We start from the raw sequence: 25946 nt of genomic DNA, 5'->3' as shown, positions 1-25946 counted from the left end.
GCCGCCGCCGCCTCTAGAAGATTCGTCGCTCTACATAAGCGTGTGGCAGTCGAATGTCTAGAGAGTTCCGACGCCGCCTCTAGAAGATTCCTCTGACTATTTAAGGGCAAGATCGTCGCTCCAGTCAGTCAGTCGATCAGTCAATCACTTACGCATTCTGTCTTACACGCGCTTCGTTTCTCGCTGTTATTTATTAGTTCGTTGTAATACAGTTCGTCTCTCGCTGTTATTTGTTATTTGTTAGTTCGTTGTAATATAGTATAGTTGTTATTAAATCGTAAAAGTGTTTATTACTTCTATATATTACACCTCGCTACATTGGTGACCTCGACGATAACAAGTATGAACGCCGAAGAACTACGCAATCAATTGGAGGAGTTACGCCAAGAAAACGCTCGCCTTGCAGCACTACAGGCACAGCAATATCCAACAGCTTCAGTGAATCGCGTTGCCGTCAAGTTGCCACCTTTCTGGTCCGAAAGACCGAGCTTATGGTTCTCACAGGTTGACTCGCAGTTTGCAATCTCGGGAATAACAAGTGAGGAAACAAAATTTAATTATGTTGTGGCTCAGCTTGATACGCGTTACGCCGCCGAAGTAGAGGATATTATTACTAACCCACCGCCTACTGAACGCTACAAACATCTACGCGCAAAACTCGTTGAACGGTTGTCTATCTCAGAAGAACAACGTGTGCGGCAACTCATCAATGAAGAAGAACTAGGTGACCGTAAGCCATCACAGTTCTTACGACATCTCCGTTCCCTTGCCGGCACTACTACATTACAAGACAATATTTTACGTCAACTTTGGCTCCGCCGTCTACCATCACATGCACAAGCTATTTTAACCGCACAATCAGAGCTTCCTCTGGATAAGGTAGCCGAGCTGGCTGACAAAATTGTTGAAGTGCAGCCAGCCCCCTCGCAATTCGTCCATGCTGTTGCCACGACGAACAATAAAAAGGAACTCGATGTTTTAGCCGCCATTGAAGCACTCGCAAAACAGGTAAGCGAATTATGTGCTAAACGCCCGCAACGTTCCCGCTCTAGGTCACGTAACCGTTCAAACGTGGAACTGACTAACGGCAAAGGATGGTGTTGGTATCATAGCACTTATGGAGAAAAGGCTGCCAAATGTAAGGCTCCCTGCAAGTATCAGGAAAACTCCAACGACAGTCAGTAGCGGCGGCAACAGACTGTCCGAACCCGAGCAGCCGCCTGTTTGTTACAGATCAAATAACAAAACGCCAATTTTTAGTCGACTCCGGTTCCGACTTATCTTGTTACCCTCAACGGCTACTACGGGAACGACGCCATGCCACCGATTACGACCTCAGCGCGGCCAACAACAGTACCATAAAAACTTACGGGACGGTCCATCTCAATTTGAATTTAGGACTTCGACGCAGTTTCCCGTGGAGTTTTATTGTCGCCGACGTGAGTACTCCTATCATTGGTTCCGACTTCATGGCATACTACCACTTGCTGCCGGATTGCCGTACCAAACGTCTTATTGATGGTGTCACAGGCTTGGCTGTGAATGGTAAGGTTTCCTCTGTAAATCAATGCAGCATAAAATCAGTTGCCAACACTTCCCCTTGGGCTGCACTTCTCGCAGAATTTCCGGACATCACACGTCCCACCGGATTGCCCAGGACAATAAAACATCAAACAGTGCACCACATTCTTACGACACCTGGTCAGCCAATAGCCTGCCGCCCACGCCGCTTAGCTCCAGGTAGACTAAAAATCGCCAAACAGGAATTCGCGGAAATGGTCAAGGCAGGTACCGCTAGACCTTCAAGCAGTCCGTGGTCTTCACCATTACATTTAGCACCGAAAGGGGAGAACAGCTGGCGTCCTTGCGGTGATTACCGCGCGCTGAACGCCCGAACTATACCAGACTCCTATCCAGTCAGACACATACATGATTTCTCGCACAACCTGGCTAATTGCACGCTATTTTCCACAATCGATCTGGTAAAGGCTTACCATCAAATACCTGTTAATCCGGACGATATATGCAAAACAGCCATTACCACTCCATTCGGACTTTACGAATTTCCTTTTATGACATTCGGATTGCGAAATGCTGGACAAACTTTTCAACGCTTCATAGACGAAGTTACCAATGGGTTGGACTTCTGTTATGCATATATTGATGACATTTTGGTATTCTCTAAATCGGAAGAGGACCACAAACAGCATTTACGCACTCTTTTCGGGAGACTTTCTGACTACGGTGTTGTCGTTAACCCGCAAAAATGTGTATTAGGTTCGGCTGAGGTGAAATTTCTAGGTTACCTAGTATCTTCTGAAGGCACCCGCCCGCCACCGGAACGCGTCGAAGCCCTACGACAGTATCCATTGCCAAAATCTATGCAAGGATTACGCCGGTTTTTGGGAATGGTAAATTTTTATCGCCGGTTTATTCCCAAAGCTGCCGACCTGCAAGCACCACTTCACGGTATTCTCAAAGGCCCGAAGACAAAAGGTTCCCAACCGATAGAATGGACTCCCGAGTTAGAAAAAGCGTTCACCACATGCAAAGAAAGTCTTGCGACCGCTACTCTTTTAGCACATCCTCATCCAGCCGCACGACTTGGACTATTCACAGACGCATCTAGCCAATCTATCGGCGCATGTCTGCAGCAGCGAGTCAATAACATCTGGCAACCCATAGCATTTTTTTCAAAGAAAATGTCGGTGAAACAAAGTGCGTGGCCTGCGTATTATCGTGAGTTGCTTGCCATCTATGAATCGGTGAAGTATTTCAGGCACATTGTCGAAGCACAACCATGTACCATTTTCACCGATCATAAGCCACTCGTATATGCTTTCACCCAACGGAGAGAAAAGATACCTCCTACGCAACTCAACCAGTTGACATTCATATCCGAATTCACCACCGACATTCAACACATTAAAGGTGATGAAAATATCGTCGCGGATACAATGTCACGCATTGAAGTTGTGTCTCTCCCGCTGGACTACCGAGCTCTTGCTGCATCTCAAGACACGGATGATGAACTCAAACATTTTACTGACAACAATTCATCTCTTCATTTGGAGAAGGTACTAGTGCCAGGATCTTCAGCCTATATTTATTGCGACACGTCAACGGGACGCCCACGACCATTTTTGCCACAACGATTCCGGCGTCACGCATTTGATCAGTTACACAACCTTAGTCACCCCGGTGCACGCGCAACAGCTCACTTAGTTTCAGAACGATTTGTGTGGCCAGCAATGAAAAAGGATTGCCGTTCCTGGGCACGTGCCTGCGTCCACTGTCAGCGATCGAAAATAAGCCGACACGTCTCAGCCCCACTGGGAAACTTTGAAACACCTTCACGCCGATTCAAACATGTTCATGTCGATATCATCGGTCCATTGCCGCCATCACAGTCCTTTAGGTACTGTCTGACGGTAATCGACCGTTTCACCCGTTGGCCGGAGGTGTATCCACTCGAACGTATAACAGCAGATGATGTCACTAAGGGTTTCCTCAATTGCTGGATTTCACGCTTCGGAGTACCTCAATACGTTACGACTGACCGTGGTACTCAGTTTGTTTCAGCTACTTTAAAAACTTTAGCAAAACGTTTTGGTTTTACGCTTCGCCCCACTACCAGTTGGCATCCTGCTGCAAACGGATTCGTCGAACGAATGCACCGACAACTAAAGGCAGCCATCATGGCCCACGCAAAAGACTCGTGGACTGAGTCACTGCCTATCGTGCTTCTCGGAATACGTTCTGCGTTTAAGGAAGACTTAAAAGCCACGTCTGCGGAACTTGTTTATGGTGAGCCTCTTAATCTTCCTGGTGATTTCTTCACAGACAAGCAAGATAATAGCAGTACGAACGACCCTACTAGCTTACTAGATCGTCTTCGCAGTGTTATGAATAAAATTCGTCCAGTACCTGCATCTCGCCACTCAAATCCACGATCATTTGTTTTTGCGGACCTTAAGGACTGTTCACACGTATTTCTCAGGGAGGGAGGTGTCCGAGCAGCACTTCAACCGCCATATCAAGGTCCCTACGAAGTAATTGCCCGAAATGACAAAACGTTCACAATAAAAGTTCGAAATCAATCAGTTACGGTGACGATTGATAGAGTAAAACCTGCCTACCTCATGGTGAACGAAAGCACAACCGTTAGCCAGGCACATGCTCCACCAGCGACTGCCCCGGATACGACCAAACAGAAACAACCGCCTAATACCGATCCATCAACACAGCCAGTACGAACAACTCGCTCAGGCCGCCGAGTCAGATTCCCGGACATTTTTGACCCTAGCTAACTCCACTCCGTAGGGGGGTGGTGTGGCGGTCGAATATTCTAGAATGTCCGGCCGCCGCCGCCTCTAGAAGATTCGTCGCTCTACATAAGCGTGTGGCGGTCGAATGTCTAGAGAGTTCCGACGCCGCCTCTAGAAGATTCCTCTGACTATTTAAGGGCAAGATCGTCGCTCCAGTCAGTCAGTCGATCAGTCAATCACTTACGCATTCTGTCTTACACGCGCTTCGTTTCTCGCTGTTATTTATTAGTTCGTTGTAATACAGTTCGTCTCTCGCTGTTATTTGTTATTTGTTAGTTCGTTGTAATATAGTATAGTTGTTATTAAATCGTAAAAGTGTTTATTACTTCTATATATTACACCTCGCTACAATTATGTAGGGATTTTCGGTTAGGTCTATCATACAAGTTGCTTTATTGTGCACTTGTTTGCCCTATTGTTGAGTATAGTGCCGTAATTTGGGATCTGCATGAGCTCAATGACTCTCTTAGACTTGTAAGGGTTCAGCGTAAATTTATGAGATATGCTAGTTTTAGATTGAATATCCCTTGTGAACCCCACAACTATGGACCAGTTGCTTCTCAACTAGAACTGGTTTCGCTGGCTGAGCGTAGACGGATCTCGGGTATTAAGTTCCTAAATAGTTTATTACAAGGTAATATTGATTCTCCCTATTTGCTTTCTTTAATTTGTTTTAGAGTTCTTCAACGTCATTCCCGATCTGTTTCTCTTTTTTATGTTCCTTTCGCCTCCACTAATTACCTTAAAAATGAGTCTATTACACGTATAATGTCAAATGCCAACGTTGACCTTTCATTTTTTCTTTGCCTATAATTAACTAAATAGCTGTTAATTTATTATTTATCATATTTGTACAATTAATGTATAACTGATATGTATAAAGTGTATATATGTGTCAAAGGGCTTATTCCGTTTATTTAATAAAAATAAAATTAAAATAAACACTGAAATGTTGTTAAATTTTATGTTTTTTTATTAAAATTTTTAATTGCTAGCTAGAAATTGCTCACTTCACACTCATGATTTCTAAAGATATTTATTTTTTTATGATTTAATTATTTTTCTTAGACTTCCAATTTTTTTTAGTAGATTAGTCATATAAATTTATTTTTATTATCCAGGCATTTTGGGTAGCAATGTATGTTTCGGCGTTCGAAGTTCCGGATTCAGTCCTCGGGGTGCCAATGAGATTTTACTTGTGGTTTTCTCATTGGCGATGTCTAGTGTGATCTTGGAAGTTTAGGATTTCTATTCTAATTGGTTAATTATAATGGGCATGTAGGCGTTACTTGAAAATCTGTACAATAACTAGATTTTATCCCATAATTAGCTGGTTATTTTGTATTTTAAATAAGGGAACCCCGTTTTGGTGATCTTGTACAATCATAATATGTGACATACATGTACAAACGATAACATCACATTATATGTTAATATTATATGTGATAATGTAATATTACACGACCTGGAGTTATAAAAATTCTATATCTCCTCCTCAAATGTACGTTAGGTTTCTAGAGTTACAGCTTATATTTAAAAATTAATTTTTCAAAAAATTTAGTCATTAAATGGTTCTGTTAATAAAATTTATTTTAAGCGTATTTTTAATGGAATTTGAAACCAAACAATAATATATTACTGATTAAATTACATTTTTTATGCTCTAGGCTTTGATAGCTGGGGCCCTACGAGCTTCATGCGCCTTCGTACAACATTTAAGAATTTTTGGGTCATACTTATAAGTAGGCCACTAAATTTTGGTAGGAGTAAGTGTACGATAAGTGTTTTGCAGGAAAAATATTTCATCAGAATCATTATAACAAAAACATATTAAAAATTGAATTAATAAAATCAGGAAAATTCAAAAAGAGAAAATAGTAAAATATATTGTATATAATGTTTGTTTAATGATGTATTCATTTGGGGCGTATTTAATTTTTTTTAATTTGGTAAACATGTTATAGAAACCTTTTTGCAAAAATCAAAGTGATGATCAAAAAATATGATATTAGAGCCATATTTCAAAGAAGTTTGCTTGAAATAATTGGATAAATTGAATTAATTTATTAACGTCGATGTATAAGAGAAAAGAAACAAGTACTTAAAAAAAAAAAAAAAAATTATTGTGATAACTGTGAGCATTTTTACATTTAATCGACTGACATCACTATAATTTGAATATGTTATTTTGCTTTCAGTTTATTGATATTTTAATTTAATTTACATATAACAATATGTAAAATTATCATATTATTAATAGTAAATAATCTTCTGAAAACTAGCGAAAAGTAACATATAAAAAATAAATATAGTCATTAAGTTTATTAAGCTAACTTTAGTCTAAAGTTAGCTCAATTAATGTGTTAAAAAAACATTCCAATAAAGTTGGGATCTGGAATAGTAAGACTTAATACAGTATAATTAAGTATAGATTGAAATCTGACGGTAATTAACATCACTATCCAATTGCGTAGCGGGAGGTCATGACCCTCCCCCATTGAGATCAATATTTTATTTATAAAATGAAATAATAGTCAAAACTAAAAAAGTTCATAATATGGAATTTTGTAGATTGTTTTACTATTTTTTCATATTACACTTTTTATACGAAGTGTGGCAAAGGGTTTTTATGGGATTTATAAGGTACAAAACAATAACATCACCATAAAATGAGCAATATATATAATTAGCTAGAACTATATATAACAATGCTATATATATTATATTGAATATAGCATATTACCATATATATAAATTAAATTTTATAACAATTTTAGTTTATTATATAATCTTTAAGTAATATTCAACGTTTCATAGAAAGCAGAGAAATCATACACTACAATTAAAGAATTACGAGATTAATTTATAGGTCATCAACTATTTAGTTGATTTTGTTTATTTATGAAAATAATCAAACGCGATAAAATTAGAAAATAGATTTGTAAATAACACAATTTAAGATAAAATGGTTACCCGACGAGCTATGATAACGAGACGCAAAAAGTATTTTCGTTACAGAACAAAAGTGGAACCTAGTAACAGTGCTCCAAGAGGTCTATGATCATAATTCAAATTCAAAAATAAATTTTAAGTTAGGCCAGTTCAATTTGTTACAGGAATCGTCATAAAATTGGACGAGTTTCGGATGATGTTTCCTGTAACAATTATCTTATCGGTGAATAAGTAACAATAATCCAAAGTTCACAGTTTATCATAAAATACAAAAGCATGTCATTATTAAAACAATTATTATTTTAAATATATTTTTTGATTTGCTAATCTAAAAAATTACATACTAAAGAAAATATTTTAGGAGACTAAAATCAAATAAATCTTATAAGTTTCCATAAAAATGAATTTAGAAAACTTGAAATCAAATGTAATGAAATTATAGTAGGAATAAATTAATAATACAATTTTTTTATAGTCTAATAAACTTAATCATACATGTTTTTATAGTTTGAAAGAGATGGTTATGTAATTCTTAACGACTTCTTTAATGAAAACGAGGTAAAAGAAATGAAAAATGCTGGCATTGAGTTAACACAGAATGTTCCGGTAGATGCCAAAACTGTATTTAAGACCAGTCAGGCTAGTCAGGTAAATCTTTTTAAATTTTTTTTTGAAAATAAGTTCATTAAATGCAAAATTTAATGGGACCATAAAATATTTTTTATCTAGGAAGGGTTAGATTATTAAGGATAAAAGATTTCAGGAGTTACCTTCATCACTTTTTTTATTTTTACTTGAGATGGTCCCTGATGACCTATCTTAATTGTCTTCTTAATTTAGGTCTATATGCCCAAATTAAATACAAAAATAACATAATATTATAAAACATATTTTTTACAGACAAGTTTTTCACACATTATTTTTATTTTTGTGATGAATTGTAGTATAGTGTTGTAATAATAATAAATATATGATTTAAACTAATTCAGAAAATAAGTATTTATTATATTAGGAAACAAATAAATACTTTATGGAAAGCAGTGACAATATCGGATACTTTTATGAAAAAGATGCATTGGACAACAACGGTGATTTAATGATAGACCAATCTCTAGCTTTGAATAAAGTTGGGCATGCTTTGCATCGATTGAATCCTATTTTTGAAGTGTATACTTATAGTGAGAAAGTGATTAGTGTATGTAGAGCTTTAGGTTTAATCCAACCAGTGGTTGCTCAAAGTATGTACATTTACAAAAACCCAGGAATTGGAGGGGAAGGTAGAAGTAAATTTTTACAAAAAAATAAATCACAATTAACATGTTTTTTATAATTTTAGTGGTTCCACACCAAGATTCTACATTCTTATATACAGAACCAGATACATTAGTAGGTTTTTGGATTGCATTAGATAATGCAACACTAGAAAATGGTTGTCTATGGGCAATACCTGGGTCTCATAAAAGCCATGTGTACCAAAGAATGTTGTGTAATCATGCAGATAATTTAAAAAAACAAACTTTTCAAGGAATTTTTCCCAAATTTAATGACTCTGATTTTATACCACTAACGCTAAAAAAATGTAAATTATGTAAAATTAATTTAAGTGTATAGTATTCTACATTTATTTTTTTCTATAGCTGGACTTATATTGATACATGGTCGAGTAGTTCATAAGAGCGATCACAATAAATCTCTTTTATCAAGGCATGCTTACACATTTCATGTTTATGATGAAGATAAAAGTAAATACTCAGAACAAAATTGGTTACAAACAAAAATTGGATTTAAAGCATTATACATATGAAATGTTTAGCATTAAAACAAAAAAATTTAATTTTTTTGTTTTTAATTGATGATTTTTTCTTAAACATTCACATAATCATATTTAGGAGAGTAACGGCTTTCATGAAACTAAGAATCTCCACCATAGAATATTTTATACTGTGCTTCTTCTATTAATAAAAATTGATAGCTAAAATTTTTTTGTAAATCTTTTAAAGAAAGGATACTTACAATACTACTTGGAAATACATTATTTTAAAGTTCTTTTTAATCTAACTATGTGATATATTAAATGTAAATTAATTTAACAGCTGAAATAACTGATTATCACCAAATTTATTTTTTAACTAAAGTTAAACAATTATAAACATAATAAATTTGTCAACTTAACAAATATTTTCAAAACAAAAGCGCCAATAGTTAAAATAATAAACACAAGTTGTAGATAACTTTTAGAATATTTAAATTTAAAAAATTGGTTACAGTAACATATTTTAAATTGTTTAAAAGTAAAAAAAAACAACATAATTTTATAATTTATAACAAGTGAAAAATATTTTTAAATTTACCTCTTTATGCTTAATCACTACTTAAGAGACATACTTCTTATTAGACTTAAAGGTAGTTATTTATTTTCATACACATTTTCTTTACATAATTTACTATTTAAAATATTGTTAATAGATGATAAATGATTTTGAAATGAAACTAGTACATAAATAAAAGAATTTCTGAAAATTAATAAACATTTGAACATTAGCAAATTTTATAATATTTTTCTCAAAAATAAGAAATAATACATACTTTTCTTTCATTAAACAAAAGTCTACAATACTTTCTTTGCTTAATTTACAAAAGTTCTTATTAAATTCAACTATTGATTTATAAAATTCATCAATAGTATCATTGCCATTTAATATACTTTCTGAATCTAAATCATGGATTCTGAAATTTTTATAAAAATACTTATGAAAGGAATACAAATTTTAATTTGAAAAAGTACTTACTTTAACATAATTTCAACAATAGATGTCACTTTATAACGAAAATCATTGATTTGTGAATCTAATATTAGTTTTAAAGGAAACAAAGAATTAATATTATCTTTAGACTTTTCCATTGAACTACGAGCGAGTCCATTGGCCTGATAAACATGAGAACTATATAAAAACAATTAATAATACATTAAATAAGATACTATATTTTTTCTAAAGTATGTAATATAGTATTTTACCAATATCTATCAATGCCTAATAAAATTTCGTCAAATATATTTTCAACATTCATTTTTTCCTTAGATACTTCTAACTTTGACAAACTTAGTGACAATGATTCTTCTTCAGTTAAAGAACCAATAATTTTTTGTTTTAGTATTTTACGAGCTACCTAAGGTTTTAAAACATATTAAAATATATTTTGAATCTAATTTAGTTTTATGTACTACAATGACTCTGTAAAAGGATATGCAAGATTTTTGTTTTAAAATAAAAGTTATTTTTAACTAAATAAAAAGTTAAAACCATTTACATTTAATTATTTACTTTAAGAATAAAAAAAAAATGATTAAGGAAAATACGTATCTGTTTATTGATATCCATTAGTATAATTTATTAAGAATATCTACTTGAAAATTAAATAGATAGATATATAAATAACATTTAATTTTAAATATATTTCAGAAAAAAAACTCGTAAAACAGTGAAAAATGAACGGATTGAATTGATTTTTCTATCATATCTCAGGAATGTCATTAGGCGAGTCTGGTGAAAATTACAAATCTTAAGTCGTAAAACGCTTGCGTTTTCGAAAACGGTCGAAATTTTAAAACACTCGTGGGCGAACGGCAAAAATTTTTCGACCTTTGCCAATAATTTTCCCGGAGTCTGGTGACTAAGGTACTTTTGTTGAAAACAATTTTTTGGAAATTCGAGCACGCTAAGTAATTTTTCCAGAAAAGCGTTTTTTCCGTGTTCTATTATATAATAAGATACTTATTATACACTTTTATTTATTCTTAATTATTTTCAAAAGTAAATAAATAATTTATATAAATAATATTAACTATTTTTTTTTATTAATATACATGGGGGTCATTCCATGTGTAATCACCTAATGTGTGTGCTGGTATAGTTCAGAAATTTATATCATAGACTTCTTAAAAGTCATTGACAACAAAAATAATATATTTTTTTTTTTTTATTGTTTTTTTACCAGATAGTGCATTTTTTATAATTAAAAATACGCAAATTGTAAATTTTGTAAATTCTATAAGTAGCGTTAAATTTATTTCTCCATCATAAAATTTTCACCAGACGTTTTAATTGCCTAAAGAAAAGTACTATGTAAATTTGAAAAAAATTCGTTCAGTCACTTTTGTGTAATGAGATGATAAAGTTGGCTATTTTCAGCAAACCTTGCATGTTCAAGACCGTAAAACGATAAAAAAAAAATTATAAATTTATTCAAATATGATATGGGTTAAAAGAACATTACTAAAAGTTTCTGAAAAGAAAAAAAAATTTTAATTAAAAAATTGTTTGACCTTCAAATTTTGCTATTAAAAGTACTGCAAAATTAAAAAAATTTAAATCAAAATTTTGATGTTCAAAAAAATTCAAAATTTATAAACTTAAGAATGAAATTGAAGTACTATTTAATATGAGTAAAACAGTGCTAGTTCCACAGTGATAGCTTATTTGGATGTGAAGTTATAGGCTCTAGAACATAGGCTGTTTTTTCATGTTTTTAATTATAAAAAATGCACTATCTGGTAAAAAAACAATAATAAAAAAAANTAATTATAAAAAATGCACTATCTGGTAAAAAAACAATAAAAAAAAAAATATATATTATTTTTGTTGTCAATGACTTTTAAGAAGTCTATGATATAAATTTCATACATTTCTGAACTATATCAGCACACACATTAGGTGATTTCACATGGAATGATCCATGGTCATACACTTATCATAAGGCTAAAGGTGTGGAGATCAGATCTTGAAGAAAAGGGATTAGGAATAAGTAGGAGTAAGACAGAGTATAGAGTACGAGTTTGACAAAGGAGAATTTGAGGTAGGGGAAATGAAGAGATCAGTGACAATAAGTGAGGACGTGATAGGAAAAATGGAACCTTATAAGTATTTAGGATCAGTTGTGCAAAAGAGCGGTGGTATTGACGAGGATGTTAGATACAGGATTAAGTAAGGGTGGTTGAAGTGGCGAGAAGAGTCTGGTTTGTTATGCGATAAGAGAATTCCAATGAGGCTGAAAGGTAAATTCTATAAGACTGTAGTAGGACCAGCTATGATGTGATGCTTAGATGGATGAGTGAAGTGACTAGACAAGATAGAATAAGGAACGAGCATATAAGAGGGAGTATAGGTATAGCGTTAAACGTGGATAAGATGAGAGAAAATAGACTTAGATGGTTTAGTCATGTTATGAGGAGAGAAGAATCGGTAACTATAAGAACAGTAATAGAAATGAATGTTGAAGGAAGAAGAGGTAGAGGAAGACCAAAAAAGAGATAGGGGGATGCTATTGAATGTGATTTGAGGACAGCTGATGTGAGCGTAAATGATGTGGGAGATCGTGTCAAATGGAATTTTAAGATAAGGGTGGCTGACCTCAAGTAGTTGGGATTAAGGCGAGGAAAAAGAAATATTTTTTATTTTTTACAGGCTTAAATGAAATATAGATTATTAAAAAACATGCACTATTTATCAAACTTCACAACATGCAGTTTTATACTCCAGTGGTAAACTATTGCAAGTTTATTATTTTTTTTAGTAAGGTAATACTTTTTTAATTCAAAATATATTCTTTTATTAGCTGTTACAACATTGGATTAATAAAACAGAAATATGTGAGGAAAGTAAAATTAATATATTTAATATACTATTAAAATAAAATAATTGTATACCAGTTTGTGATAAAATAGAATAAACTTACCATTAAGTCATTTAATAATACATCTGTGATATTAAAATACTCATATGGTAAAGCATTTATTATTTCTGCACAGTATTTCAAAAAATTATAAACTGTAGATGAATCAGTCATGTTAGTAGCTAAAATGTAATTATAGAACATAAAGTTATCAGATAAAAATTAAAATAATTTATTAATTTTAACTTACATAATTGTGAAGTGTCTTTGATAAATTCTTCCAACCATACTAATTGAAATTTAGGAAAATTATATAAATTTTTAGGAGCCACTATATACCAGTTAGTATTTAGCTTGGATATTATTTGAGTTAGACTCAAAGGAGGATTCAAAGAAAATACTTTCCACCATGATTTTGTTACGCTATTGGAATGAACAGTATAATTACTAGCAGCTAATTTTAAAACCTAAAAAGAAAAAGGAAAAAATTAAATATAAATTAATTTAATTTCAAATAATTTGCCGAAGATGTAATAATTATATTACTTAATAAGTCACTAAGATAAGTTGATAGTATATTAAAATATTTGAACATATACATTAATCAACTTTTAAATTCGAATTAACTGTACATAGGTGTTTACTGCAGGTTTTTAGTTTTTCACTTTTTTATGGTTAGTAACGGAGTATAATGCGACCGTCTATAGTCTGTTTGGTCGACACCGATTAATAAAAAAAAAATACGAAAATAAAGAAATAGAATTCAAGCTACTATAGTGAAACAGAAACGAATAAGCATAAAATATGTTGAGCAAAAAGAAGATATCATTTCATTCAACTACTCAACACGCTTCTGCATATTCACTGAACAAACAGAAGACTTGAGTACTGAAGCCACTGTTTCTGACCACCGTTCACTGTCATCTGTTTATATCGCCATCATCGTCGCAATCTTGGTTCACTGCCCATCATCGCTTGTGCCGATCGTCATCCAATACTGTCAACGCTTTCGCCATTGTGGCCGCTCTCAGCAACCATCGTCACCGTTGATATTTAATACACTGTCACTGTGAAGTCATCGCTATAGTCAAGAACGTTGTCAACTAGCAGCAGCAGTTATCCCCGATCCATTTATGTGAGTTATGATCTTAACGTCTACATAGATGTATTGTGTCGTGTTCCCGGTGGGCCCCTTGTTCTTATATGTATTGTAACAAAAGTGATGGTGCTAATGTAAGTAACTATCAGAAGAATCTTGGTCTGCATTACTTACGTCGAAGTCCATACGCAAACGGTCTATTGAGACCAGTCATGGCAGAGATTATAGCAAGCTCTGACGCATCATCACCAACAAATCAAGTATCAGTGACAAGACGCGGGTCGCCATGCCATCCTATTAACCGTGGACTCCGCGTCAGTGAACATCCAACATCTGTGGTAGAGTAACGTCTCCACAGAATACACATACCGAACATATATTATGATGTTAATATTCGTACATGTGTAAATAGTATTTTTATTGTATTATTCAATTTAAAATGGTGTTCATATATTTGTAATATTCAATATAAATAAAGTTAATTTCATCAGTTGTTGCCTAATAGTGCTCAAAGCAGCCCGAAATCTAAAATCACAAGATAACAAGAAACATGTCGAAAACAAAAAGCCGAGTAATAGAGCAGTCATCAAGTCAATTTACTACGGATGATAATATCATCAGTATTATAATGCTCCGCCTAAATGAAGTAGAAAGCATAAATAAGTCTAGTAAATGAAAACAAACAAATAAAAGAAGTTGTTACAAAACTACAGACACATATAAATTCAGTATTTGAAAATCTAAAATAATAATCATCGACATCAAAGAAGAATTAATTAATATAAAAACAACTATCAATAAACAATAACCAATATACAAATCAGAAAAATTAAGTTCTACAGAAATGACTGCCGAAATTTTTATACAATGTACAGAAGTAGGGAAAAAAACCTATAAGTACTGGACATATGAACATATTCACCACAGTATAACAGTTATTAAATTTATTAGATTTGTTTTAATCTATATTTATTAGTTATTTAAATTAAAATGATGCTTGTGTATTTATAATAATCAATATAAAGTTAAGCAAATCAGGATTTCATATAAAAAATAGTTTTATAGATTTGAGAGTCAATTTACAGTATTATTTTTTTTTTTTGTAATAAAAAAATTTAATAAATTACACTGGTTAGATTTCAAAGGCATTTCATTTAAAATCATATAAAAAATTGGTAATGGACAAAATGTGTAAATTATGCACACAAGATTGGATCCATTGTTAATAAACACAGAAATTAATTTCAAAATGATTTTATAGGAATCATATGTAAACTACTTAAAAATATAATAGTATTTTGTTTTAATAATAAATCTGTTTTTTTTTTAGTATTATTTCTATAATGAAAATTGTTAACCACTCTATATTTGTAGTAAATTTAATTAGACTGTAGTTTATACAATTCATTAAAAGTATTCTATTTTTTCTTGATATCTCAAGAAAGACAAGTCATTTGTTAATATAATTTTATTTCTTATTCAGTTTAAAGGATACCTGAGTATTTTATTAACAAATGAACCTAATGTTTCATCAGTAATCAATATAAAATTAATGATAAACTTACCCTAGCAAATGTGTTTTCCAAATGGGGTCCTAATTTTACCAACAAACTATCTTCAACTTTTGGAAACATCATAGCAACAGCTAAACAATCAAGTTAATATAATAATAACTAAATAAGTATGTACTTAATGGTTTAAAAATCAAACTACTCATTAAATTTTTTTTTTTTTGTACAATAATTATTACATAAACAATGTTTTTTTTATTTATAGACAATTTTTTTAAATATTTTCTTTACCCACTTTTTGCTTACTTTGGCAATAGTAAAATTTTAAATGAATTAAGAATTCAATAATAATTTCATAACTTTTATTTAGTAAAATGTAATGATAGTAAAAAAGACCTAAAAATAAACACAGCATATTTTGTTAAAACATTTATTAATAGAAATATACATATTATATTGAATAACAATACTCAAAAGTAACAGTTCAATGCAATATACATACATATCAGTCAATTAGATATTAATATTTATTTGACAATATTATAAATTCTATATTCTTTTTGATAATGCTTTATTTTAACTTATGTTAACAAAACAAAAATTAATTGTAGATTATTTGTAGAGCTATTATCACATAATACAAATATAATCTTTATTATGAAATACCGTAATTATTATAAAATTAATGAATACATTGGTAATGGTAGGTATTCCATAAAAAAGAAAGATGTATTTTTATAAATATTAAAAAATAGTATCAACTTATAAGATAAAGGTCAATTCACTTTTTATGTTTTATAAGCATTAAAAAATATAGTTTTTTATAGCATTATTTATTTTAGTTAAGAAGAAATAACCTTAAATATGAAAAAAGCTATTAAAAGAGATAATAATAATATTGAAATAAACACAAAATTATAAACATCAAAAAGTTAAATAAGAATCATTACAAGATTACATAACAATATGTTATTAGTCAAAATATTCAAATTGGATAAAAGGTTAAAAAAAAATTATAGTTATTAAACAACGATCAAAATGAAGAGATGCAAAAAGCATAGAAAAAAAAACAAGAAATAATATAAGACTGAGAATAAATTATGTAACTATGCCATAAAATATGTTATGAAAGCTCAGATTAAAATGAAATATGATAACTAAGGAAAAATATTTACAAAATGAAAAATTGTTGTATTCTTATAAATAAAAATAAAACTTTAAATAAAAAAGATACAAGGTGATTTAAGAATTGGCAAATTTACTCAAACATACCCAGTAATTGTGAATTATCTTGAACTTTGAACTGATGAAAAGCACGTCAGTTACAAAAAATGCCTCCTGAAAAAATCCGAATCAAAATATGGTATTTTTTTTATGATTGATTAAAAATTAAATTTTATAATTTATTTTAAATTTATTGAAGGTATGTTCCTGAGGTAATAAAAAAATGCAATACAGCAAATAACGAAGAATTAAACAACTTCAACATAATTTATGATTAAAATATTATAATTCAATTTAATACTAAAATTAGTATATTTTAAGTAGCTATATGAGAGTACCACAAATCAATTGATTTTGACATTATAAGATTTGACCTTTCTTAAAAATGTTTTTATAATATAAAATAATGGTTAAAATCAGGAAAAAAATCATGATTAAATAACATATCAAAATTGATAAACATATATTTTTATATAAAATAAAAATTATTTTTAATCCTATGAAAAGTTTATAATAGTGAGTTATTGCCTTATTTATACATAGGGTTAGAAGCATTGGTAATGGGAGGAGGGTTTAAGTGGTTCAAACCTTCCAATGAAAATAGTAACTGACTAATAAATATTCTTAATTTTTTTATTTAATTACCACTAAAAGAGATTTAAAAAAAAGGTAAAATTTGATAGAAAATTGAAATCTTATTACGCCAAAATTGTTAATTTAAGTTATGTTAATATATGACATGTTATAAAAAAGTGTATATGTAAAAGTAGAAAAAAAAATGTAGAAATATAAACTATTAGTAGAGTTAATTATAAGCTCAGAAGAGATTATTCATTATATTTATTATTATTTATAATTAATTCGAACAGCATGTATGTATATTGCATTTTTAAAGTTTGAATATTTGAATCTTAATATTAAAACTTAGTCTACCACAGATCTTTTTAATAGCATAAATATAATATAAAATTACTTATTATATATTAAAATAATGTAAATTAATTATTTATATATGTAAAAAAAGTCGATATGGATTTATCAAAATGTTCAGCTAAATAAATGGCCATTGTACATTAATGTTTTCTAACCTTTTGATTTACTAGGGCATTAATCTATTTTAATAAAAAAACTTAGGTACTTTGATAATCATAATAATATTTGTATATCAAAATTCAAAACGTTTTGTGAGAAATGGTAAGAAATATACTATACAATAATTAATATTTAAGTATTTTTGTAGTGATTTTTGATAAATTTTAAATTTTAATTTTAAGAAATAAGAAAGATTTAGTTTGCGTTAGCATAATTTTTTTTAAAAATACTACAAGACCAATTAAGTTAAAACTTCTAATATTTCATTTGCAAATTTGTTTTATATTAAAATGTACATTTTATAATCTCTAATTTTTTGAAAATAAAATATAGCTGCAAAAATTCTATTTTTTGATTAGTGTAATATTTATTGTTTGAATTACTTTAATTAAATATAAATTATATTGGAATATAACTAATTATCTTTAAAATAAAATAAAACATTTTATGATATATTTAACTATTCAAAGATTATTTCAGGAATTATAAAAGCAACCAAAAAATACCACACACCAATAAAAACTCAAGTGTGAGAGGATTGTGTAATGCTTAAAACATTATGAATAAACTGCTGATTATATTATTATACCTAGGGTGATTAGATGTCCTTCTATTTATTTGAATTTCATTAAAAGTTCTTAATTTTTAATTTTATTATAAAAAAATCTTTATTTAATTAATTTAAAAACAAATGTTACCAAGTAAGGAGACTATAGATGCCTTATTATATATTTTACACTTTTTTTAGTATTTAAAAATGTATGGCATTTATGTTAATAAGTAATAAAATATGTTATCATAAAAAATATTTTTAACCTTCGAATTTCTTCTTTCAATAGTCTACTCCATTCCAATCTAGCCATCTTAATTATATATTAAAAATGAAGTAGCATAAAAATTGACATAGAAGAACTTTACATAAATAATATGAAATTAAACTAAAATAATGAATATATATTTTTAAACTTTAATACATTTAGTGCAAATGTATTGAGTAAATTAAGTTTTTTTTATAATATTTACTAACCTTGAAAGACTTTAGAACTGTTAGGTTCTTTTGCTTTAACCATATTTTGAAGCCAAATTGAATTTTTAACACATATTCCATTTATTTCTGATTTAACACTTAAAATTTTGTCATCAGTAATGAGAAACTAAAAAATTTATAATTGTTTATTGTTTATTGTAATAAAATATTTTAGAAAGTAACTGATAAATTTTAATAATATGTATTTGTTATTTTTAAACAAACACACAGCATAACATAAATTATAACTAGGGTCAATAATTATATAATAATTTATGAATTTTGTTAAATTATCCTATCAGCTAGTACAAATTTTTATTAATTGGCTTAAACATTTAGTATAGTGTTGTTACTGAATTTGTAGTTTAGGGGTCAAGATGACTGTACTCTAAAAAGTGTAAATTTCTTCCCTCCCTAAAAAGAAAAATACTTCTATATTACTATATAATTCCATGACTGTTCAACAAACTCTTGGTCTTAATAATATTATAACTATTATTATAAATATTATTAGTTATTATATTTCTCTTTTTTTATATTTAATAACACTAACATAATAAAATCAAGATTTAAAAACAAACATTTAAATTTAGCTGTTAGTGAGTTCTTATACTTAGATCATATTTTGTGTTTATAATGAAATTACAGATATAATATGTCAATGAAAAAACTTACCACCACATTTACTCTGTCTCTAATTATTAAAGCACATTTCAAAATAGCATCATCAGCAGTCACATCTTTTTTATTTGTCATTGGTTGTCCTTTAAGCTGTGGATGATTTTTAGAAAGCATTTCTAATAACCACCGAGTAGCTTCTCTTGCACGATATCCTAAGGCATTATCATTGGTTTTCAAACGATCAAGTTCATGAAGAACTTGCCAAGGAAGAACAATTGTTATATACCCAAATTCTAAAAAAATTTCACACACAAAATTATTAAAATTACAATTGATATTTACAATATCATTACCTATTGAATAATAATCAATAATATCCATACATGACTTTAAATTAGACAACAGAATATTAGTATCAATAACTAAACAACAATTTATTTTATCACTGTGCATAATTGAATCAGGAGTACATTCCATAGGTTCAAAATTCTGAGTAGTTTTTCTTAAATCATTAACCTAAAAAATTTATTTTATTAAATTAAAAAAAAAACTTATACATTGTTAAATGTTTGTTGTGTATAAATAAAATATGAATCAATACAGTTTCAATAATATTATCAGTTTCTATATCTTCCCACTCCATTCCATCATCAGATTCGATATTGTTTTGTTGAAAACTTGTACTTCCACTACACAATTTGGAATTTTTTAACCTTGGATTTAAACCTTTTCTTATATTTTCTAACCTTTGTTGGGCAGAAAATTGTCCCAATACATTAAAACTAAAATTATTTGATTCATTTTGAGGTGTCTTTGAAATTGATTCAGATTTATTTAGTGGTAGCTTTGACACACAAGTTTCTAAAGAAAAAAAATTGTTTTCAATTCTCAAGTAATTCATGAAATTAAAAGTATTTGTTCATTTATGTTCATACATTAATTAAATATTAATAAAAGCAAATTTATTTTACAAGACTTAGAAATTATTACTAAATTATTTGATAATGAGATACATATATATTTTTTAATTAAAGACTTAAATTTCATAAAAGTTTAACAAGTCAAATTTTTAACCAAGTTTGTCTTTTATAAATGGTTATGTAAGAGAAAATATTAATTATAGTTTTAACATTTTAAGTTATAAATCTAGTATTTATGATACTAGATACTTTATGGTAAATCCTAATAAAAACCATAATCAATGAGAATTAAAACAAAAACTAAGTAAAATAATTTAAAGTTATCATTGAACTTATCTTCTGAAAGAGATATAGAAATTAATTAAAAAGTTGCAACAGATAGATTAGTTAGATTATCTGAAATTTTTTCTAAATATTTGTTTCCTTGTTAATTTAATAAATAATATTAGATTTGGATAAGTTTTTTTTTATTAAAATTAGTTTATAATACTACATAAGTAAAAAATATAATTATTAAAAAAAAACTTTGTCTATTGTTCAACTACACTACACTACTTGTGGGGGTAGATGATTATAGAGATGTATAAATTATTGAATTAAAAGGAAATATATGGTTTTGTAAGAAGTGCAAGAATAAGAGTTCATAAATAGTGGTTGAATTAAATGAGAAAATAAAAACAACTTCTGATAGAAAAATAAGTATAAGCTTACCTAATTTTTTAGGGATCTGCGTGTTTACACACTGTGCTGTTTTTTCCTGAATATTAATGAACTGTTTATCAATTGTATTAGAAATATTATGTTTATAAGAATTTGTTTTTTTAACATTGGAAATGATGGAATTTGGTTTAATTTTGGAATAAAGTGGGATCTGAGGAGTGTCGTTCAATCTTTTTCTTTTATTTTTGTTCATAGTGTGCACTGAATTATCTTTTTGTTTATCTAAGTAATAAAAAAAAATATTTAAATAATCAGTAGACAAAACTTGTTGGTAAAATATATAAGGAAGGAAAGATTTAACTGGCAATTTATATAACTTTTGATAGTTGCCATATTGTTGTAATTTTTTTTAATAACTTATGCATTCTTAGATTATGTTAATATCATATATTTTGTTATTTGTTTTTAGTAATAAAAAATAAAAATTTGTTTTTTTAATTTAAAATTTTACCAAAATTTTAAAGTAGCTAGTTTTTAGCAATTTTCATACAAAAATAATAAAAGGTTAGATAACAATTTTAGAACTAGTAAATATTTAACAAAGTGATTTTATAAATGGAGTGGGTATGTAACTCTAGTGGAGTATGAATTATAAATATATATCAGTACAAGCTAGTTTAATTTATTTTTAATACTTAATACTGTTATTTAAAATTGTTTTCTATTTAATAATAAATAATGATTACTTTCTGTAGAAGTTGTTGTTGCAGAATAGTCAATGGTTTTTATTTTAGAAGCATTAAGTTTACTAAGAAATTTTGTTTCAGTTAAACTTGTTTGTTGTTTTGATTTGGCATATATTTCATTTCTTGCTTTAGTGAGTCTATTTTGAACGGAAGAAGCTATATATGATAAAAAAAATTGTTAGAAAAATTAATTATAATTTTATTAATTTGTATAGCTTTACAAAATTATATTCCAAAATACTAAGTTTTTCTTTTTAATGAAAATGAAAAATCAGGTCTAAAAAGTTTAAAATTATGTAAAACTTAGTTTATTTCTACAAAGTTACAAATATCAAATAAAATAAAAAGTGCAGTTAATTAGTAATAATACTATTAAGAACATAATGGTGTGAATTCAAACTGATAAATTTACAGTAAATAACTTATTTCTTATAAAGTATAAAATTATATATTATTTATTGTGATTAAAATTTATATCAGGATTTAAAGTAAGAGAGGCACAAGAGGACTCAGTCTCCTAACCTTTAGTGATGGTCAATTAGCGTCTCCTTTTAAAATATTATCTAAATGTTTGTAATTTTATTGGCAAATGGAACATTCAAAATGGTATGGAGATATATGTGTTTTAAGTTTTTTATTTATTTAAGCAGCCCTGTATAACTTAACGTAACGAGGTGTGCACTCTATAGGCATAGCTTAAAAAATTAGTCTGTGGAGGCTACAGCTTATTTATTTCTTAAGTTTGAACCTGAAGGTGAGCTCCTACCTACTACATTGCTTTATTTTACTCCCCCAAAGTAAGAAAAGTAGTGTATTTGTTGGCTATGTATGTGTTTATGTAGACTTAAGTCCCCATGAAAATTATGCTATTGATGCCTTAGCTTCATACTAGTTTAGTTAAAAGGAAAAATTTAGGAAAGTTAAAAAAAATCTTATATTTTTTAAATAGAAATGGTTACAAAATTACTGAAATTTGTTTAGATTAACCTTTTAAGTAATCCTAAATAAAGCTTCATATAGTAAACTTACCTGGAATTGCACATGATTGTTTTATACGATTACAATGTTTATTTTTTATACTACATAAATCTTGCTTAGATGAAATTTTTTCAACAAAAACTTTAGTAGAGAGTTCTTTTGGAACAAATGATGTAGATGTGTTATTTTTTATAACATTTTTAAATTTTATACTTGATTGGTTAATTGAACTTGGATATTTTGATGTATGAGAATTAATTGACAAGTCAGCTATATTATCATACTCAGAAGAAAATATATTTGATAATTTTTTAGCTTTAACTGCTTCTAACCTACGTTGCATAATTCCATTTTCTCTGGCAGATATTTTTGATGTTATAACAGAATTTAATTTTACATGTAAGTTTGAATAATTAGTAAAATCAAATGATTGAGGAACTTGCTCATTTTTTGTTTTAGAATGTTGTTCTAGTTTTTTTTTTGTTTCTAGTGAGTCATTATTATACATCACTTTATTATACATCATAAATTTATTATTGGAGTTATGTTTTTGATTAAGTTTTCCATTTGATGCTGCTTCTTTGGCTGCTTGTATACGTTCATCCAAAGTCTTTCCAAGAGAGTCATCCCCAAACTCAATAGAGAAAGGGGAATAATTATTTGGAGAAAATTGTTGTAGTTTATTTTTACAATTGTCCATAGTGAATTCCTAAAAAATAAAATAGTAAGTTTAGATTTTACAATAAAGTTAGAATAAAATCTTCTATATTGTTATTTTAATTGTCATTAAAATAATAACTAAATTATTTATGAATAATTTATAATTAGTTAATTGTTTCTCTGGAAAATAGGTAAATCATAAATTCGAGATATCGCTATTAAAGGTACTATATTGAAAGTGTAATACAATTAAAAAGTCTCTTTTCTTCTTTTTCTTTGTAAGCAATTATTTTTTAAATAACTGTTATAATAGTATAATTATGTATAAAACTATATCTATGTTTCTAAGAGAATAAGTAATAGTTTATTGATAAGTCCCAATTTTCAGTCTATACTTCAACTGAATAAAAAAATATTTTGTTGCATGAATTTTATTAAAATATATAAAAATAACTTGGTAGCAAAATACTTTTGCAGAATATATATGTACATTTATATATTTAATTTTAAATTTAAGGCTCTATTATTTTGAATTATTCTAATTACAATTTTTATAAAAAATAGATTAAAGGTCAATGTTAACACCCTAAAGAGATTAATAAATTAGTTTTTTCATTATTTTGATTATTTAATTTCTTGATTATAGGATTGATCATTAAATAATTCATAAGTTTTTATCATTTTAATAACTGCGTTTTAATTTAATATTACATCTTCGTCAATTCATAACATTTTCTACTTACATATTATAACCTCAATGAGAAGGGAAAAAATATATTGCACAATGCTGAAAATACGTATTTTTATAGAAAAAAGTTGAGGTATTAGATAATTATCACAAAAATTAAAAAAGAAATAAAAGTTTGAGCCTCTCTTTGACAATTTAGGGAAATAAAAGATAAAACTAATATAACAATCAGTAGAAATACTGTGGAATTTTTACGGTGATCATTAATTTGTTTGGATAATTTAGTGTTATTGTATAAGAAATTCTTAACTTAATCGAAATTACTTCATAAAAAGATAAATAATTTTCTTATCAATTATCAAATTTCATCTGTAGTATTACATACAAATAATGGCGCCATTAACGAATTAGATAAGTTGCTTTTTTATTCACATGTAAAATTTTTTTTTTTATTAATTGAAATGTGACAAATTTTATTATTATTAATTTAAATTATTTCTTTTCACTAGAATATCTCATAAAATAAAGTTTTTTTAACATACTATTATAAGTTGTTTGTTAATAACTATTTATAGATAAGTTACTTATTCAGTATGAGTATGATCGTATTTATAGCACATTATGGAAGTTTTAACTGATTCATCAGGTAAGTTTATTATCGTTCACTTGTATTATTTATTTATTTAAATTTAATTTAATTTATTAAATATTGCTTAATACATTTATTTAATGTTAATTAACTATAGTTTATTCAATAGATCTCAAATTTCTTTTCGACGTTATAAAAATCAGATACCATGATACTACATCTATGTAGTAATTACCTATAGGTAATTATTTCATCACTAACCATTTACTTAATCGAAAATGAAAACAATATTGATAATTTTGTATTGATTTTTTTTAGTTGTTTCTCAATTTGTCAATCATAAAGTATTTTTTATATTCATTCCTTCTACCTTATAAAGGTCTCAACTTAATTTTTTTGTCAAATAGCATCAAATACAATTAAAAAGCTTATTAATTAAATAATGATAATGAATAAATAATATAATAATAAAATAAATTAATAATTAATAAATGAAAATGACTGGTACAAATCACATTTGGGTCTAATATTTCAAAAGTTATTAATATTTTTATACCTGGGCGGTAAAAAAAGTATGGTCCAGAAAAATAACATCACCCGTGCTTTATCTCTACTTATCACTTTAAAGTGTTATTTAATTCTAAAATACGGGTTCAAAAATTGTTATCGATCAATTATATTTTTAATTAGATCATTATCTAATAAATAACCTAGTTAATAATAAATGTTTCTATTTGAAAAAAATAAATTTGATACCCTACTATAAGAAGGCAGAGTATTTAAAGCCCTAAAAAAGACCTAAAATGTTCTCAACAATTTTTTTTAAAAGTTTATTTATAAACAAATATTGCATAAATTAATCATGGATATAGATTAAGCTAATGAAGCGATCAAACTGTTCATAAAACTGAAAGTTAATTTTTACATCAAACTAATAAAATATTTTGTTATTTTTTTGTAAAACATTGTCTTCATATCAAGGATTTATTTGCCCTTGTGGTCTAGGGTTAGAATAGGACCACAGTAATCTTTGCTTTACGTAAAAGGCGATTAAAAGGAGGTTACAAAAGGCAGCAATAACCGTTACTATCGACTATTGACGATTTCCGTAGCGGATCGTACGGCAATGAAAAGGCTTTGATGATGGAAGCTTGAAGATAGCTTCAGTACTGGTTGGGTAT

The 25946-nt window shown here is 28.5% G+C and overlaps 3 protein-coding genes across 8 annotated transcripts; 2 read left to right on the top strand and 1 right to left on the bottom strand.

Annotated features, from left to right (window-relative positions):
* Positions 1 to 342: 342 nt before the first annotated feature.
* LOC126905029 (uncharacterized) lies at positions 343 to 1185 on the top strand. The gene has a single exon (XM_050684426.1). It carries the CDS (start codon positions 343 to 345, stop codon positions 1183 to 1185), a length of 843 nt encoding a protein of 280 aa, XP_050540383.1.
* Positions 1186 to 4776: 3591 nt separating this feature from the next.
* LOC126906052 (uncharacterized) lies at positions 4777 to 12897 on the top strand. Of its 5 annotated transcripts, XR_007704170.1 has the most exons (7): positions 7279 to 7707; positions 7788 to 7928; positions 8293 to 8557; positions 8617 to 8859; positions 8918 to 9022; positions 10742 to 10957; positions 12743 to 12897. XR_007704170.1 is itself a non-coding variant. In XM_050686291.1 (6 exons), exons 1-6 carry the CDS (start codon positions 7681 to 7683, stop codon positions 10762 to 10764), a joined length of 804 nt encoding a protein of 267 aa, XP_050542248.1. In that variant the 5' UTR covers positions 7279 to 7680; the 3' UTR covers positions 10765 to 11123. The 5 variants fall into 5 exon arrangements, 4 of the variants coding, with proteins under 4 accessions (XP_050542250.1, XP_050542248.1, XP_050542247.1 ...); XM_050686291.1 differs by lacking the exon at positions 12743 to 12897 and having other exon boundaries at positions 10742 to 11123; XM_050686293.1 differs by lacking the exons at positions 7279 to 7707; positions 10742 to 10957; positions 12743 to 12897 and adding an exon at positions 4777 to 4962 and having other exon boundaries at positions 8918 to 9315.
* Positions 9464 to 24496, bottom strand: LOC126906050 (transcriptional protein SWT1-like). Of its 2 annotated transcripts, XM_050686288.1 has the most exons (15): positions 24232 to 24494; positions 22880 to 23537; positions 21851 to 22006; positions 21156 to 21386; positions 20126 to 20385; positions 19878 to 20040; positions 19579 to 19817; positions 18904 to 19030; positions 15615 to 15694; positions 13201 to 13417; positions 13014 to 13132; positions 10297 to 10448; positions 10070 to 10222; positions 9867 to 10007; positions 9467 to 9793 (listed from the first exon to the last, which is right to left on the bottom strand). In XM_050686288.1, exons 2-15 carry the CDS (start codon positions 23526 to 23528, stop codon positions 9688 to 9690), a joined length of 2793 nt encoding a protein of 930 aa, XP_050542245.1. In that variant the 5' UTR covers positions 23529 to 23537; positions 24232 to 24494; the 3' UTR covers positions 9467 to 9687. The 2 variants fall into 2 exon arrangements, with proteins under 2 accessions (XP_050542246.1, XP_050542245.1); XM_050686289.1 differs by lacking the exon at positions 21156 to 21386 and having other exon boundaries at positions 9464 to 9793; positions 24232 to 24496.
* Between the last annotated feature and the right edge of the window lie 1450 nt (positions 24497 to 25946).

The sequence above is a fragment of the Daktulosphaira vitifoliae genome, unplaced genomic scaffold (genome assembly GCF_025091365.1).
Source record: "Daktulosphaira vitifoliae isolate Bord-2020 unplaced genomic scaffold, ASM2509136v1 Scaffold_4, whole genome shotgun sequence".
Lineage (NCBI taxonomy): Eukaryota > Metazoa > Arthropoda > Insecta > Hemiptera > Phylloxeridae > Daktulosphaira > Daktulosphaira vitifoliae.
The sequence above is the reverse complement of the archived record's forward strand: the minus strand, read 5'-3'. Positions and strand labels throughout refer to the sequence as shown.